Source organism: Ceratotherium simum, chromosome 29, assembly GCF_057802395.1.
Source record: "Ceratotherium simum simum isolate JZ-2026a chromosome 29, ASM5780239v1, whole genome shotgun sequence".
NCBI lineage: Eukaryota > Metazoa > Chordata > Mammalia > Perissodactyla > Rhinocerotidae > Ceratotherium > Ceratotherium simum.
The window spans coordinates 9,202,524-9,218,759 of record NC_141928.1 but is presented as its reverse complement, the minus strand read 5'-3'; the positions used below and the strand labels follow the sequence as shown (position 1 = coordinate 9,218,759).

Here is a 16,236-nt window from a genome sequence, read left to right as displayed (position 1 = left end):
CTGACAAACAATGCTGGAGGAAAATTGTAAGAGATTTGGCCTATACAGTAAGACTCATGCTGGTTTTCCTTGGGGGAAAAAATTCTGAAGCAGCACGCAAGTGTAGAAATGTGGGAAGATATGAACCACACATCTGATTGTCTTTAGAGCTAGGATCTTAGAGGACAGTAAGCAAATATGAGTTAGCAATGAGGTGTGACTGCCCAAGGAGGTATATGTGGAAGGCTGTTCACTGTAGGATTGCTCGTAAAAGTATTAAAAAAAAAGTCCATCGGGAGTGTATCAATACAATACTAATCATCTGTTAAAAAGAGCAATGCGGAGGGCCTGCCCAGTGGCGCAAGTGGTTAAGTGCACGCGCTCCACTTCAGTGGCCTGGGGTTCGTGGGTTCGGATCCCAGGCGCGTGCCAACACACCACATGCCACACCATGCTGTGGCAGCGTCCCATATAAAGTGGAGGAAGATGGGCACGGATGTTAGCTCAGGGCCAGTCTTCCTCGGCAAAAAAGAGGAGGATCGGCAACAGATGTTAGCTCAGGGCTGATCTTCCTCACCAATAAAAAAAAAAAAGAGAGAGAGCAATGCCAATCTGTACTTCTAACTTGGAAAGATATCTAGAATGTTCATATATATTAAGTGAAAAGAAACAAATGGCTTCTTCTGGTAATAGCAAGTGTGTAGAATTACATATGGAATTTAAAATTTTCTAGTAACGGGCTGGCTCCGTGGCTTAGCAGTTAAGTGCGCGCGCTCCGCTACTGGCGGCCCGGGTTCAGATCTCAGGCGTGCACTAACGCACCACTTGTCAGGCCATGCTGAGGCGGCGTCCCACATACAGCAACTAGAAAGATGTGCAACTATGACGTACAACTATCTACTGGGGCTTTGGGGAGAAAAAGGGGAATGAAAAAAAAAGGAGACGCATTGGCGATAGATGTTAGCTCAGTGCCAGTCTTCCTCAGCAAAAAGAGGAGGATTGGCATGGATGTTAGCTCAGGGCTGATCTTCCTCACCAAAAAAAAACAAAAAAACAAAAAAAAAAATTTCTAGTAACCATATTGTTAAAAGAAACAGGTGAAATTAATTTTAATAGTTTATTTTATTTAACGCAATATATCCAAAACATTATCATTTTAACATGAAATCAATATTAAAAATAATTAAGATACTTATTTTTTTCAGTACTGCTTTTGAAATCTGGTGTGTTTTTTACACTTACAGCATCTCAAGGCAGACTAGCCACATTTTAAGGGCTCAGTAGTGACATGTGGTTGCGGCTACCTTACTGGACAGTGCAGATATGGACCCTCTGGTAGGAAATGTTTGAAAGAACACATTAAGGCTTTTGTTTTGTTCTTTAATGTGACTATGAATCACAGTGAAATAGGGGAAAGTACAAAATTTGTGGGAGAAAAGGGATACCAGGAGACTTTAGGAGAAGGGATTCAATAAATAACTTTATTAGTCAGGGAGGATGACTATGATCTGATGGACTTTAGTTAACTCTTCATATAAATCCCCAGTAAAATGTAGACTTGGAGACTTAAATATCAAACCATTGTCATGGATACCTGATGTCATTTAAATTCTTTTTATTTGGGGGAAATTAGTATAAATAAACAGCTAAAAAAAAAAAAAAACCCAGACAGAGGGAATGATTTTCTGTGTCAAATCTTGCTGATAGGTCCTTAAAATTAAGAACTAAGAATTGACCAGTGGGTTCAGCATCAGATGGGTCATTGGTGGCCTTTGAAAAGAGCTGTTTCTTGGAATAGTGAGAACGCAAGTCTCACTGGACTGGCTTCAAGAGATGATGAAAGGAGGGAAATAGGAAACGAGGAATATAGTCAACCCTGCAGGGGTGGAAGGGATGTGAGCTGAAAAATTGTTTATTTGGTTTGGGTTTGGGGTTTTTTGCTTTTGTTTTATCAAGATGCTTATACAGTCATGCATCACTTGACAATGGGGATGCATTCTGAGAAATGTGTCGTTAGGTGAACATCATAGAGTGTATTATACAGACCTAGATGGTACAGCCTACTACACACCCAGGCTCTATGGTACTCATCTCATGGGACCACCATCGTACATGTGGTCCCTCGCTGACCGAAACGTCGTTACGCAGTGCATGACCGTATCTGATAGGAATGATCCAGTAAAGAGAACAGATTTCAGTAGGGGGAGGGAGTGTTTTACTTGACAAATAGAAAATTCACGGAGGATGTAATAGCTGCCTTCCCACATTTGAAAGGGTGTCATATGAAAAAGAAATTAGGCCCACTCTGTGTAAGGCCCCCGGCTAGACCTCCAATCACAGTGGTGTGAGGGATAATAACACAGATTGGACTCGATGCATGAAAGTACGTTCCAGCGTCCGTGCACCCCAAGCTAGCATGGCTTACCTCAAGATGCAGTGAAATCTTTATTACTGGAGGTGTTAAAGCATCTGTAGGTTAGACTAGTATTTCTCAACTATTTTGTGTTTTCAGCACACTTTTGGATACAACAGTTTTTGGTGGCACACTTGAAAAGACTCCAAACAGTGTTCAGCAGGGCAGTGATGGTGACAGCACAGTCCTTACTCCAGGCTAGCAGTGACCTTAGAAGCATCCGCCATTAGTGTGCTGTTCCTTTGGTTGCACCTCTTCGCTGTTTGAGCAGAAATGCTTAGTGCTGTGAGCAAGCTCTCTTTTATACTCAAAAGGCAAAATTTCCTACATATTCCCATAAAGTACGGTCTCTTTTTATTGCCCACTGGAGGTCATACCATTGCACCCACCGGAAGAAAACTGCCTTACTCTACACTCTGCACGGGGTCGCATGAACTGTTAAGCTCAAAATCCAGGCTGACAGACGTCACTGGAAAAGGCCTATCAGTCAGTAATCTATTGCAGACAACAGAATCCACTCTACTTAGTATAAGCAGAATGAGATTTAATAGTGATACAGGGACTTAGGTGCTTGTAAAGTTGTTGGCAGGGCTGGAGAGCAAACTCTAGTCTGAGCTCCCAGGAATAGCTCTTAGGTTCCAGAAGCCCTGGGCTCTGCCGTGACCAGGAAAGCTGCCACTTCATAACAAGAAGCTGATCCACAGATCCACAGCTAACTGCAGAACCATACTACCAACTCGGCTTTGCTCCCCAAAGCTGCCACCACTACCTCAGAGAGCTACAGAATCAAGAAGCTGCCGACTCCAGAACCGCCACAGCTCTGTCCTGATCCACAAAAGACAGTGCTGCCCAGTGTCCTCTCTCTTAATCTGCCTGGCTCCGTTCCACATCAGAGTCCCTCGTGAGTGCGTCTGATTTTCGGAACCTAAATCATGTCCAGAAGTCTAGACTGGAAAGTACGTTAGGACGGTTACATTTTAGCTTTCCAACTTTTGCACGCTGGAATGGGATGGAAATGGGTCTTGAGTAAGTCCTTCCACAGTCTCTGCCACAAACAGCATCTTTCTTCAGTCACGGCAAAAATAAATTAGACACGTTGATCACCAGTTGGTAGCAAACCAGTGAAGGTTCCTGTGCACGGGTGTGCTGCCGCATACCTGACACACCGATCTTGGAGCTACTTTAGTGGGTGAGCAGGTAAAAAGGGGAAATCCAGCCTCAGATGGGTGCTTGAAGGGGACTTTCCAACCGTGAGTGTCAGTGATTCCATAGTTTTAGCCCAGATGGCAGTTAGCACATAAATGCCTGTCTTGCATTTTATGACCAGAAAGAAAAGTGTCTTTAGAAGAGCTGCCAGCCATTAAGTATTTTCTCGTGTCAGGGCCCATATATCAGGCCTGGGTTGAGGTTTTGCAGATGGATTGTCTCTGCTCCCTGCGCTTGTCACAGTCCCCCCAAAGCAGCTGCCTGTCAGAGGTTGGCAAAGAAATTGAGCAGGTTCCACGGCAGTCCGACTGAAGCCACCAGCGACCTTATTCAAGAAAGGCCAACACAGCCTGACAAAGTCTCCCTATTCCAAATGAATATTTCCCTCATATTTTGGCATTCACTTAGTCACTTATTCATTCAACAAATATTTATTGAGCACTTCTATGTGCTAGGCACTGGGGTACACTGTGAACAGGCAGACGGGGTTCCTGCTCTCATAGAACATTTTAGTGGAAGGAGGCCGAGAATGTACGAGTAAACAAATGCATAATTAGGATGACTTTGATTGTGGTGCGTGCTACAGGATAGGGAGTGACTGTGTGGGAGGGGGCAGTTTAGATTAGTTTAGATTTGGGGACAGAGGGAGTGTATCTTCCGGCTGTGCCCAGCTCTGCAGGGGGCCACTGCTCCCTTGGCTCCTGAGCCAGCTCAGACGCCAAAAGCTGATGTTGGTTTGAAGATAGGGAAGAATGATTTGTGCTTGGTTTAAGGTTGTTTTCAGCCAACAATCAGAGCAAGGAGTAATGTACAAGATCAAGAACGGACGGGAGTGGGTGTGGCTCCCAGAAGTTTCCATGTTCCTCAGTGATCAGTGCAGCCTGCACCGAGGGTGATATCGGCCAGGTTGAAGGAGCCAGCACTGAGACCTGTTGCCTTTTATGCCATTGTGCTGCATGCAGGGGTTACCTACCGGCATCTGAGACAGCACTTGTGCCATGGTTGTGTTCTCCCGTGGTCTGTTTCTGGCTGCGTCAGTGGCCTCAGCAGACCGGCCATGGCCACTGCGGCTGCTGGTGCCGTCGGGAGCTCCTAGATGCGTTCTCAGTGACTGCTGTTGCTTCCTCGTGGCCATCAGCAGAGGGCTGTGAAGCAGGCCACATTGCTCTTTACTCCCGTCCCTTTAGACTCACAGTGTTAACACCCAAGGCACACTGAGGGCTTGGGAGTCACAACATAAGAGGAGAAAATTGAGAACTGTGTGCTTCTGAGGGCCGTCCTGAGTCCAGTAAAAACCCACACTCATACTAAAGCACCCTGCACAGGAGACTCGCTCTCGGACACCCTCATTCCTCTCCTGCAGGCCCACTCACCTCCTGGAAAGCACCTCCATGCTCTGAATCAGCCTCTTCCTGCCATATTCTGGGAGTTTTATCCTCGAGCCTTGTGAAGTCTGTCTATTGTATTATTTGATCTTTCATTTCCAGAGAGTCCTTGTTCTCCCATTTTCTTGAGAAAACAAAGCATTATATTTTTCATCAGATCCTGGTTAAAAATCTTCCGGACTAGACTCTTCAACTGCCTTTTGCATAGGTTTTTCATAGGTCCTGTGCTAGTGTGTTCCGCATGTTCATCTTTGAATAGAAGCAGTTCTGTCTGGGGCTGTGTTGACCTATTAATATATGGGTGGATCTGCCTTGACTCCCTTCCCTGTTTATCTGAGCAGTGGTGAATCTTCTCTGTCAGCGCTTGCACTGGACGGCTGGCCTTGATGCTTCTTGGGGAGTGGGAAGGGTACAGAGGCAGTGGGAACATGTCATCTGTTTTTACTGTCTCCCCATGCTTGCCCTCCCGTTTGCAGAGTCCCCTCTGCCTGTGTATATGTGACCCCATGGCAGGACTTCCCTTGAATTTTCAGCTCCCCTCTGCCTTCAGGGCAAACAGGCCCTCCAAAGAGGGCCTGGGTTGGTGTGATTTCCCATGACTCATGGGCCTTCTTTTGGTGGGTTCATATGTACTTTTGGTTACTATCTTTCAAGAAGTTCAAATGGCTCCTAAGATATACTTTTCCTTCTCTCCTTCAGCCTTTCCTCAGGTTAGGCCACCCCTTATTAGAAAGCTGGGGCAGTAAAAAAAAAAAAAAGAAGAAGAAACTGCTTCTGCCCAGTCCTGCCCAGGCTTCCAGTCCTCCTCCCTCCAAACTGGGCATTGTCAGGCCTCTAGAATGTTCTTGCTCCTTCCCTCACATTACATGAGATGGGTAGAACTCAATGTTCTCTTTCAATTTGTCCACCTTTCATTGTATACAGCAGACCTTCAGAGTTACAGCATGGAGTTTGGCCATTCTCTTGTTTCATTAAGTTTTCTTCTGTACATTGGGCTATTTTTACTTATTTCCATGGGTTCCAAGGAGTTATGCAAATGAGCACTTAACTCTGCCATCTTTCCAAGAAGTTCTTCAACTGCTAACTATTTTAAATGGTGAGACAAAGATAAAATATGTCAGAAGATTAAGAGGGACGTACATCTTTTAAATTAGAAAGTTAAGACTAGAAAAGATAACAGAAATGAGTAAAAGGATTAAAATTAACAGTGATGAGCCAGAACTGAACAGTGAGAAAATGAAGCTAAAGAATTAGATGAAAGTATTAAAAAAAGAACTCAGAAACTCTAAGGGTAAAATTATGGCAAAAAGATAAAATTAAATGGTGGGAAAGGTTGAAAAGAACTAGCATTTAAACGTTTTTAACAAAATCTTAAAGATTAAAGGGCTAGAAAATAACGTGCTAAGACAACTAAATAATCTTAGTTTTTAAAGATTAAAATAAACTAAAAGATAGAATGTAAGCAACATACAAGGTTCTCTCATTCTGTAATATCCATATTAAGGATGTCCCTGTATTTACTGATGTAGAAAGATGTCCAAGACTGTTTAGGTAGAAAGCAAGTCTCAGGACGTTGTGTAGTCTGCGTGCAAATGTCACATTAAGGTTTGCAGACACAGAGAGAAAGGAGTGGCAGGAACGGCACCAAACTGTTACCTGGAAGAGGAGAGGGAGCGAAGGTGGGAATGGCGTGGACACCCTCAGATCCCCTCACCATTTCTGGGTTCCTCCCCCCTCCCCTCTTCAGCACTTGGCTGCAACACCCACTCTGGCAACGACTCCTCTTAGGTGGGCTGCCCTGCTTTGCCCCCAGGTGCAGAGAGCTCCAAGTACCTGGGAGTTCACGTCCCCCACCCCCACCCCGGGGCCCTCAGCTCCTTGTCTCAAGTGGGACAACTCTGAGCATAATCTACCTCCAGCGGCACTGTCCAAAATATAAAGCAAGCGACATATGTGATTGTACACTTTCTAGTAGCCACATTAAACTAAACTTTAATGTATTTTATCGTCAACATGTAATCAACATAAAAATAATTAATGAGATGTTCTGCATTCTTTTTTAGTGGTACTAAGTCCTCGAAGTCCGGTGTGTATTTACACTTACACATCTCCCTTTGCCCACATTTCAGTTGCTCAGTCGTCTCATACGGCGAGCTGCCACCACATTGCACAGCCTGGCTTCACTCAGGTTGAAGCTGTCCTTTCCCAGGACTTTGCCTGAAAATGAAACCTCGCTTCCCTGTCCTGCTTTCTCTACTCTCTTATTGATTTCTTTTAGGAGAACGTTTTTTTTTTTTACTTGCACGATTAAGAAAGGAGCACTTTCTTAATAAATCTTTTGTAGACGAGTATTATTTTCATCATTTAAAAAAAATCTCAGGGGTTCCGAAGGAAATATGTCTCTCATCCAAAAGCCCTGCTTTGTTGTTTACTTGTTTGTTTATTGCTAAGGCAGCCAGAAACCCTAGTGACACCGGGTTCCACTGAGTGAAGAACAGCTGATAACATACCAGAACCTCGGCTCCCTGTCATGTGCCGTATGTGGAAGGTTGAGCCTTTCATGTCTGTCTGGTTGCTGCCCAGATAAGTGGCCTGAAGCCAGCCTTGGGTAAGATTACCTGGAAGTCTGGGCCAGGTATGCAGCATGCGGCTTCTCAGGCCCAGGAAAGGTGATGAGGGGAGCGGGGTCATCACTTATATAGGCGAATGCCAGGAGGACCTGGCAAGAGTGACCTTGTTTTTTTTTTTAACATGCCTGCAGCCTGACTGGTCCTGCTGCAGCAGCTTGGGAGAGGGCCGTGTCTGTCTGGTTCCAGACCCCAGCCTGGATGGAGTCGCTTCTCTCGGCGTCCACCCGTGCAGCGGGATGGCGGTTAATGATACTGCCCCGAAGCACCAGGCCTTTTGTCTTTTGCCTTGTCACACTCTTTATTAAGAAGACATTACAAAGAGTCCCTTTTGACCAAAAGATTATCTAAGATTGCTTTTTATTTTTATTTTTCCATTTCCAAGTCATTGGGTTTTGTTTGCTCATTTGTCTGTCATTTGAGGTAGAGGTGAGTGAAGAATACGGCTAATTGGCTCAGAAAATAATTCCGATCAGAAGGAGCAGGGATGCCTAACAGAGCAGCTCCTTCATCCCAGAGCCACCATTCCCACCTTCCTCATTGTGTCATCAGAGAAAGGAGCAGGCAGGTTTAGGAGTGCATTTCTCAACTTATTCTCATGAACAATCCATGTATTAATTCAGCAAGCGTTTACTGCTTATTTAGTCTATGCCATTACAGACTCTGGAAATGTGGGTTTGGTCCTTTCTGTCTACAGTAGGCCCTTTCTATGGCTTTTCTTAGATATTTTAATTGGACATTAGGAGATAAACCAAGCCCTCCTGGACTAACACAGTGAGGGCCATGAGGTCCCACCACTAGTTATTTTCTACCAGCACTCTAGACATAGCTTGTCCTTACTGAATGAATGTTGCCTTTTTCTGAATAAGCTTGTGATGGTTTAAATGCTCACTGCCCTCCCTCTGCCTTAGATCCCACTGACTTGACAGTGTGGGTGTCTTCACTCACTGCTGAGGGATGTGACGGGATTTGGACAGTTCCAGGGGCATGACGCCTTCCTCTCCTGGAGCATGCACGGGCAACACTTCGTGCAGTAAGGGCGTGGTGCAGCCTCGCAGGGGCCCCTGGGTCTCGGGAGTGCCTTGGCTTCGCCCTCCTAACTTACTAACGGGGCTGGCCTCTGGGCAGAGTGCCGGAATAGGCCAGTGATTGGCCTGCCGTCCTTCTTCTCTGTTCTCAGTGCCTTTCCCAACTCCTTCTGCCTCAGTACAGCACTTCAGCCTTCAGGCCCACTGATGGATCCGCTGACGAAGGGGTCTTGTGGGAGTCAGATGGCACAGACCCTTCTGTGGAAAGCAAAGTCATCTCTCTCCTTTGGCATCCAGCCCCTTCAGACGTGGCCGACACAACACCCTGAAGTAGAGTCCCAGGTCAACCTGTAAGTAAGCAAAAGCAGCACCCTGTTTGGGCTTGTGCTTACTCTAACTTGGAATCCCTAATGCTCAGGAAGAAAATTACCTTTGGGGGGAGAATAGGGAGGGAGAAGGGAGTGGATATTTGGTTGGGAGATTTCATTTCTGTTCTTAATAATGTCTTATTCATGTATTTATTTAGTTACTTAGCAGTATTCATTGAGCACCTACTCTGGCCAGGCCCTGTGGCAGGCATGGTGAGCAAAGTAGATTCAGGTCCTGTCTTCAGAGAATCTACAGCTCATGGGACAGATAGCCATGAATGAAATAATCACACAAATAAATACTAACAAATTGTGATAAATGCTCTGAAATGTGTTGCCTTGATTCAATAAACATTTACAGAATGCCTTCTATGTGCCAGGAACACACTGGGGATAGAAGAGAATAAGACATCTACTTACCCTTTAATATCAGATAGTATCTAGAAGAGAAAAAAACCCCAATATTATTCCGAAGAAGTGATAATAATAACTATACTATAACTAATATATTAATAGATTCTAAGTCCCATAGGGTAGTAACTATGTTTTCCAGTTTATGCTGAATCCCCAGGGCTTTGTTATGGTGTACAATATTTGTTGAATGAATGAATAAGTAAATGAATGAAGAAGATACTACAAGACAAGGGTGCTTAGCTCTCCAGAGGCAACTAGGTGCAACAATATGATTGACTTCAAAACAAACGAGATGCTTCATCAATTCAATGCAACAAATATTTATCGATGCTTACTGTACCTAGTGCTTTTGTGAAGCTAATTCCTAGCCAAGGGCATGGACCAGAATCACCTGTGGGGCTTAAGAAACAACTTATGCCTGAGGCCCATCCCAGAGATTCTGATTCAGTGGCTCTGGAGTGGGTGCAAGAGGGCTCTTCAGGGAGCTTGCACTCGAAGAATGCAGCCTTTCCAGGCAGGCAGACAAGTAACCAGATAACTCCAGTGCTGCTGGAAAAAAGCATGTATAAAGTGCTATGGGAGGAAGTAATCTGCCGGGACAGGGAGGAAAAGGGTAACAGTTGAGTTTAGGCAGGAGAAGGGGAAGAAGGCCACTTTAAATAGAGGAAACTGCAGAGCAAAGGCCTGGATCCATGAAAGTATGTTCCAGCAATCTGGATAGGTGTTAAACGATGGTTCTCAACCCTGGCTGCACATGAGAATCACCCCAGGAGCTGTAAAAACATATGGACGCCTGCACCATCCCCCCAAGGTTCTGAAGTCTAGGGTGGGACCCACATACCAGTAGTTTATAAAGCTCCCCAGGTGATTCTCATGTGCAGCCAGGGTTGAGAAACACTGCTTTTAACAACATAACCACACATAAATAAATACAAAATAGTTATGAAGCACCTTACATGCCTAGCTAAGGGCTAGGAACTTTATATCTGAGGCAATGGGGAGCCACTGGTAGCTTTCATGATCTTAAGAGATAACGCAGTTTAAAACATACAAGGTTCACGTAGATAAATTCATGATTGCTCGTTCTGTAGTGGATTCTTCAGGGAAACTAGGGGAAGCCTGGAGTCACCGTTGGCTTTTCAGAGCTACCACCATACCTTCCATAAATAGTTCTAAGGGGCCATTTATGAGAATATGAGAAGTGAATGTCTCCTTGATCTGAAACTGAAATCTAAAATTTCAGTGAATACCGAATTATCTGAGCGAGATGCTCCTGTTTCTTGGAGGCCGCTGGTAACCAGCCAGGGGCGCTCCAAGGGAGGACAGGGAAGCCAGGACTTCATCTCCAAAGGTGGGGTGGGAAGAAGGACCGCTCCTCCTTCCTCCGGAGCGTCAGGCCGAAGTTCCAGTCTTCACAGTGATCCAGCTCAGCGCCGCCTCTTTTCTAGACTACAAGCCCCACAGTGCACCGCGCGGATGACGCGATCAAAGGGGCGGGCAGGACTGCGGTTCAGCCTATGAGACGCAGGGAAGCAGCCCGGGGTGGTACCTTCCGAGTCTTATTGGCGAAAAATTCTGTCAAGAGTAGGACCCGGCCCTGGTGATTGGCGGCCGCGGGGCTTAGCTATGCCCTGTGAGAATGTGGCGGGCGGGGTCGCACCAAGGGCTGCACCCCAGACTGGGGGGCGTCAGGGTCCGGACTTGGAACTGAGTCTGCCGGGAGCAAGACATCAGGTTCTGTGGAAAACGGGAAAGATAGATGCGTCTTAAGAACCGCTGCCATTCCGTGGGCCGCTCATTCATTAACTCATCCATTCAACAAATGTTTATTGATTACCAGGCACTTGCGCAAATATCCTAAACTCATTTCTCATTTAGTCTTCACAAAAAACCCGATGAGGTAGCTACTGTTAGCTCCATTTTACAGATAAGGAAGCTGAGGTCCAGAAGGGTTAAGAGACTTGTCCAGGACACACAGCTTGTAAGTGACGGAGTAGGCATTTGAACCTAGGTCTGTCTAGCCCCGGTGCCCATCTCCTAACCTCGGTGTGCTCGGGCGTGCAGTCAGGAGCGAAGTGTTGATGGGATGTCCGGGGCCACAGGGCGGATTGGTACCCTCGAGTGAAGAATATAACAGTACCCTACTGGACACCAATAAAGTTGACCAAGCACAGCGCTGGGCCTTGTACTAGCTACCATGGTAATACAAAGACCTATTCGCTGCCAGAAAAGGCTTCTGATATCTACTAACCAATTTACTGAGCACCTGAGTGCTGTGCTGGGCCTTGTGTAGGCACTGGGGGTGCAAAGAAAGCATCTCCTTCCAGATTAAGTGGGGGCTTATGAAAGTGCTGTCACCTAGGGCAGTCCAAGAAGATTTCTCAGTGGAGGGAATACTTGAAGGATGAGAACTTACCAGGCAGAGGTGGGGGGAGGGGGGAGGCCTTCCCAGACTGAGGGGACCATATGTGCAAAGACGAGCATTAAAGTACTCTGGGTGTTAAGGGAACTGTGAACGGTCTGGTTCAGCTGGTGCTCCTTGGGGAGTGGTGGGCAGTGAGCTTGGGATGGTAGACAGAGCCAAGTCGTTGGGGAGTGGGAGGCCTTAACTATCCTGCTAAGAAGTTTGGTCTTGACTCTCTACATGGGGGCACAGCGTGATCAGATTGCTTATTGGGCAATAGATTGCAGTAGGATAAGACTGATGGCAGGGAGACCTATTAGAGTGGCCAAGTAGGAGATATTAAGTATTCTGATGAGTGACAGGAATTGAGTTAAGAAATATTTAAGAGGAAGATTGGCGTGGACCTGGTGAATGTATGGGTGGTGGGGTGAGGAAGTGACCTTCAGAGTTTGACTCTTGCAACTGAGTGGTTGGTCTTGCCGTTAATAAGAGGGCTTTGAGATGAGACATCACGAAATCCAAGATAGAATAATACAAAGATCATTAGATAAATGCCATCAGGGCTGAAGAGCAGTACAATTACATCTTTGGGGGCAGGAGGTACTTAGGAATGTCTTCTTAGAGAGAGTAGTGTGAAATGGACCTTGAAAAAGGAGTAGGACCTTTCTTCCTTCTTTTCTTTTTCTTGAGTAGATTTTAGTAGGCAGAGATGGGGGAGGAGGGTATTCTAGATGGCCATACCTTGGTATGCCTCTTGTGTGGTGAAGTAGTAGGAAATCTGGAAAGTCAAATTGGGGGACGTATTGTGAAATATGTTGTACTTAATCCCTGGGACGTGAGGAGGCTCTGAATGGTTTTTGAGACAAGCGAGTGATGGTTTGAGCTCTGATTTTAAAAAGTTAATTTCACAGCTGTGTACAGTGAGGAGGCCAGGAAACCAATGAAGAAATGGACTAGGGAGGGGCTTGTTGGTTGTAAGTGGCAGAAACCCAACTCAAATAGTTTAGGCCAAAAAGGAGAACGTGTAGGTTCATGTAACCGAGCTAAGGAAAGGGACAGATCTGGCTTCAGGGATGGCTAGATCCAAGTACTCAAATGCTGTCAAGTCAGTCCATTTTTCTCTTACTCCCACAACCTCCCATCTCTTAGCCCTGCTTCTATCTGCCTGTTGGCCTCATGGTCTGCTACTATCCATGAGTTTCCACCATGTAGCAGGCAGTGTGATCTCAGGCAGCAGGGGGTATATTCTTACAGCTGTGCAACTTGAGAGGAAAAATCTTCCCCATCAGTTAGAAGAACCCTGGGGACGGACTCTAGTTGCCCAGTCTGGGTCACATATCCATCCCTGGTTCTGTGGGGCAGTATCTGTTACCAGGGGCAGAAGGATAGTTCCTGCTTGTCCTGGTGAGCAGAGCAGCCTTGGAGAAGAAAAGGAGTGGTCAGGAGGTAGGAGAACAGAATTCTAATGGGTCATGGAAGCCAGTGGAGGAGTTTGAAGAAGAAGAGGAGTGCTCTATGACTGATGACAAAGTAACTTAGGAGGTTTTTTCAAAAATATAGATCATGGAACCTATTTAATTAGAATCTCTAGTGGTGGGAGCCAGGGATCTGGCTTAAGGAGTTGAATTTAACAGAAAGTTTGAAGGTCAAAAATAAAATCTGGCAATTAAATTTGATGATTGGAAGCCATGGAGCACCTTTGAGATGCAATTTCAGTTGGGAAGGGAGGACAGAAGGCAGATGGCCAGTCTTTCTGTGTTCTTCACTGCTCCTAATTCTTCTTCTTTTTTTTTTTTTTGTGAGAAAGATTGGCCCTGAGCTAACATCTGTTGCCAAGCTTCCTCTTTTTGCTAAGGAAGATTGGCTCTGAGCTAACATCTGTGCCCATCTTCCTCTGTTTTGTATGTGGGATACTGCCACAGCCCGACTGGATGAGCAGTGTGTCGGTCCGTGCCTGGGATTCGAACCTGCGAACTCCTGGGCCACTGAAGCAGAGCGTGCAAACTTAACTATGCCACTGCACTGGCCCCTACTTCTCCTAATTCCTAACTTTGTTTCAGGGGTATTACAAACCCTGACTGAGGTAAAATTTCTTCACGGAGATATTTTAGCTCAATACATTAGGAAAAAACAAAGGAAAGCTATTAGAAAGATGGTTATTCAGAGCCATTCTGCCTTAAAAGGATGTCAGCCAGGAGGGGAAGGAAGAAAGTTTGAAAAGTTTTTAATCCCCTCTGAATAATCTGCTAATTCTTTTTCATTATGAATCCTTGCTGTGATTAATTATAATATACATAGTACCAAAAAGTTGGATTTCTTAAAAAGTATAATTCAGACTTAATTTCTCTCACTAGGCTGAATTAGCAGTGGTTTACTTTTTGATCTTTTGAGGAAAATTGCCATGTATTTGGAAGACTTTGTCATCAAGGCATTATACAAATATTAGGCAATTTTGTATTTAGACATTTTTAATTTAATTTAATTTTTAGCTTCCAAAAGCCTCGAAAGACTTAGTTTGCTTCTGAGTGAAGGGCCACTTTATTTGAAAACACAGTTCTGGAAAGCAAGTTTTTGGTTCACTGTTAGGGGAAATTCTATCCCCCTGTGCTTGTGTTTCCATGAAGAAACTTCTGCTCCACTCCACGGAGGAAAGAAGTTGGACAATTTGTCTGCTTCCTCCTTTCCTCTCTTGCTTTTGGGATCTGGTCGTTCACAGAGCTTGTGTATTCTCTCTTCTGCTGTTTCCATCAGGAAAAACACACCTGCATCTTCTAGAGACAGTTGTGGAGGCCCATCTGCTCTGTCTCCTCTGTTGGAGCCAGAGAGTCATGACAGCAGTTCCCCTCGGAACCATCCAGGCACGTGTCTGCCTCTCTCCAGGCCAGAATCTCCCACAAGTGGGCTGTTCCAAGGTCTAAACTTGGGGGGAAGTAGCAGGAAGCCCATTTGGCTGGAAGCCCATTGGGAACCATGTTTACCCGTGAAACTCTGACAGTGACGAAATTGATATTTTGATTTCCATTTGCCTGACTCTTGTCACTAATTCTCAACCAATTCCAAATGCAGAGAAGGGAGTGGTTTGCTTTATTGATAAACTCCCAAAGCTCCAACAATTGTGAAGCAGGCGAGGATTTGTGTGGGTCTGGTTAGGAGGGGTTTGGTTTGGTTTTGCTTGTTTTTATCCTCTTGTTCTTCCCTGTCTGGGAGAGTATCTGGCACGTAGAACATGCTCACTAAATATTGTTGGGTGTAAGTTAGGGGTAATCGAGCAGAGATGCCAGCTAGGAGGCTTCTGCAGCAATGAAGTTGTGAGCTAAAGCAGAGAAGGGAGAAATAGAAAGGAGAGAAGGGGCGAGGGACTGGAAGACATTGTGGAATTCTACACACGTCCTCAGGAGCAAAGTGGCATAGACAAGGCTCTGCATTGCAGTTTATTAGCACTGGCAAAAGATTGAAAACCATTTACCTAGGGAATTGGTTCAATAAAATATGGTACATCTACTCAGTGGAATACTGTGTGGTCATAACAAAGAATCCAGGAGCTGTTTTGGTACTGATTTGGAAAGATCGCCAAGATATATTAAATAACAAAAATAAAATAATGATAATAATGAAAAAATAACAAAAACAAGGAGTAGAATTGTGTATAGTATGCTACCATTTGTGTAAAAGAAAAACAGAAAAGGGAATATGCATTTCTCTTTCTTTGTAAATGCATGCCACACCTCTGGGAGATACGCAGTCAACAGTCGAGATTGCCAGTGGGGAGAGGAAATGAGGGGCTGAGGGGACAGGAGAGGGGAGACTTTCCCCTGGACAGCCTTTTAGACTCAGTGAGTTGTGAACCAAGTGAGTGTGTTACCCCTTCAAAGAATGAAATACAAATTCACAGATACAAACATACACCTTTCAAACGCAGCGCTGTGCAGGGAGAAGGAACAGGGCCTGGCGACTGATTAGATGTTGGATGAGAGAAGATGTGGGAGACGACCTGGAGCTTTGTACCCTAAGTGACTAGGGAACAGATGGCAGTTCTGCTAACGTGAATTCAGGGGTGGCAGTGAGTGGGCTGGGGCATGTGACGTTTCGGGGGCTGCCAGAGTGTCCATGGAACTACGTCCGGCAGTGGGAAGTCTGAGTCTGCAGTTGGAGAGAAAGATCCACGTTGGAGATTTGTTTTGGGGAGTTGTTAGCGTGGAGGTACCATCGGAAGGCACAGGAGCAGTGCGGTCCCCAGGGAGGGAGGTGGCCTGGATGGAGGGAGAGGCAGGTGGATCTCCCCATTCAAGGATGACGTGGAGTTAAAGATTGTGTTGCTGCTCCCTCCGTGTGATCTAAGAACCCGGAGGACTGTGGTCTCACCCTGCCAGGACATCCTGGCCCCTTTCTGGAAACAGAAGCTGCATGTGCCC

At 45.6% G+C, this 16,236-nt stretch overlaps 1 protein-coding gene across 1 annotated transcript in view; it reads left to right on the top strand.

Annotated features, from left to right (window-relative positions):
- Positions 1 to 16,236, top strand: part of GARNL3 (GTPase activating Rap/RanGAP domain like 3) — a 152,347-nt gene that overhangs the window by 6,807 nt on the left and 129,304 nt on the right. The window contains exon 2 of the mRNA XM_087419035.1: positions 8,791 to 8,988. Within this exon, the coding sequence (XP_087275161.1) occupies positions 8,791 to 8,988 (198 nt within the window). The remainder of the gene's footprint in view (positions 1 to 8,790; positions 8,989 to 16,236) is intronic.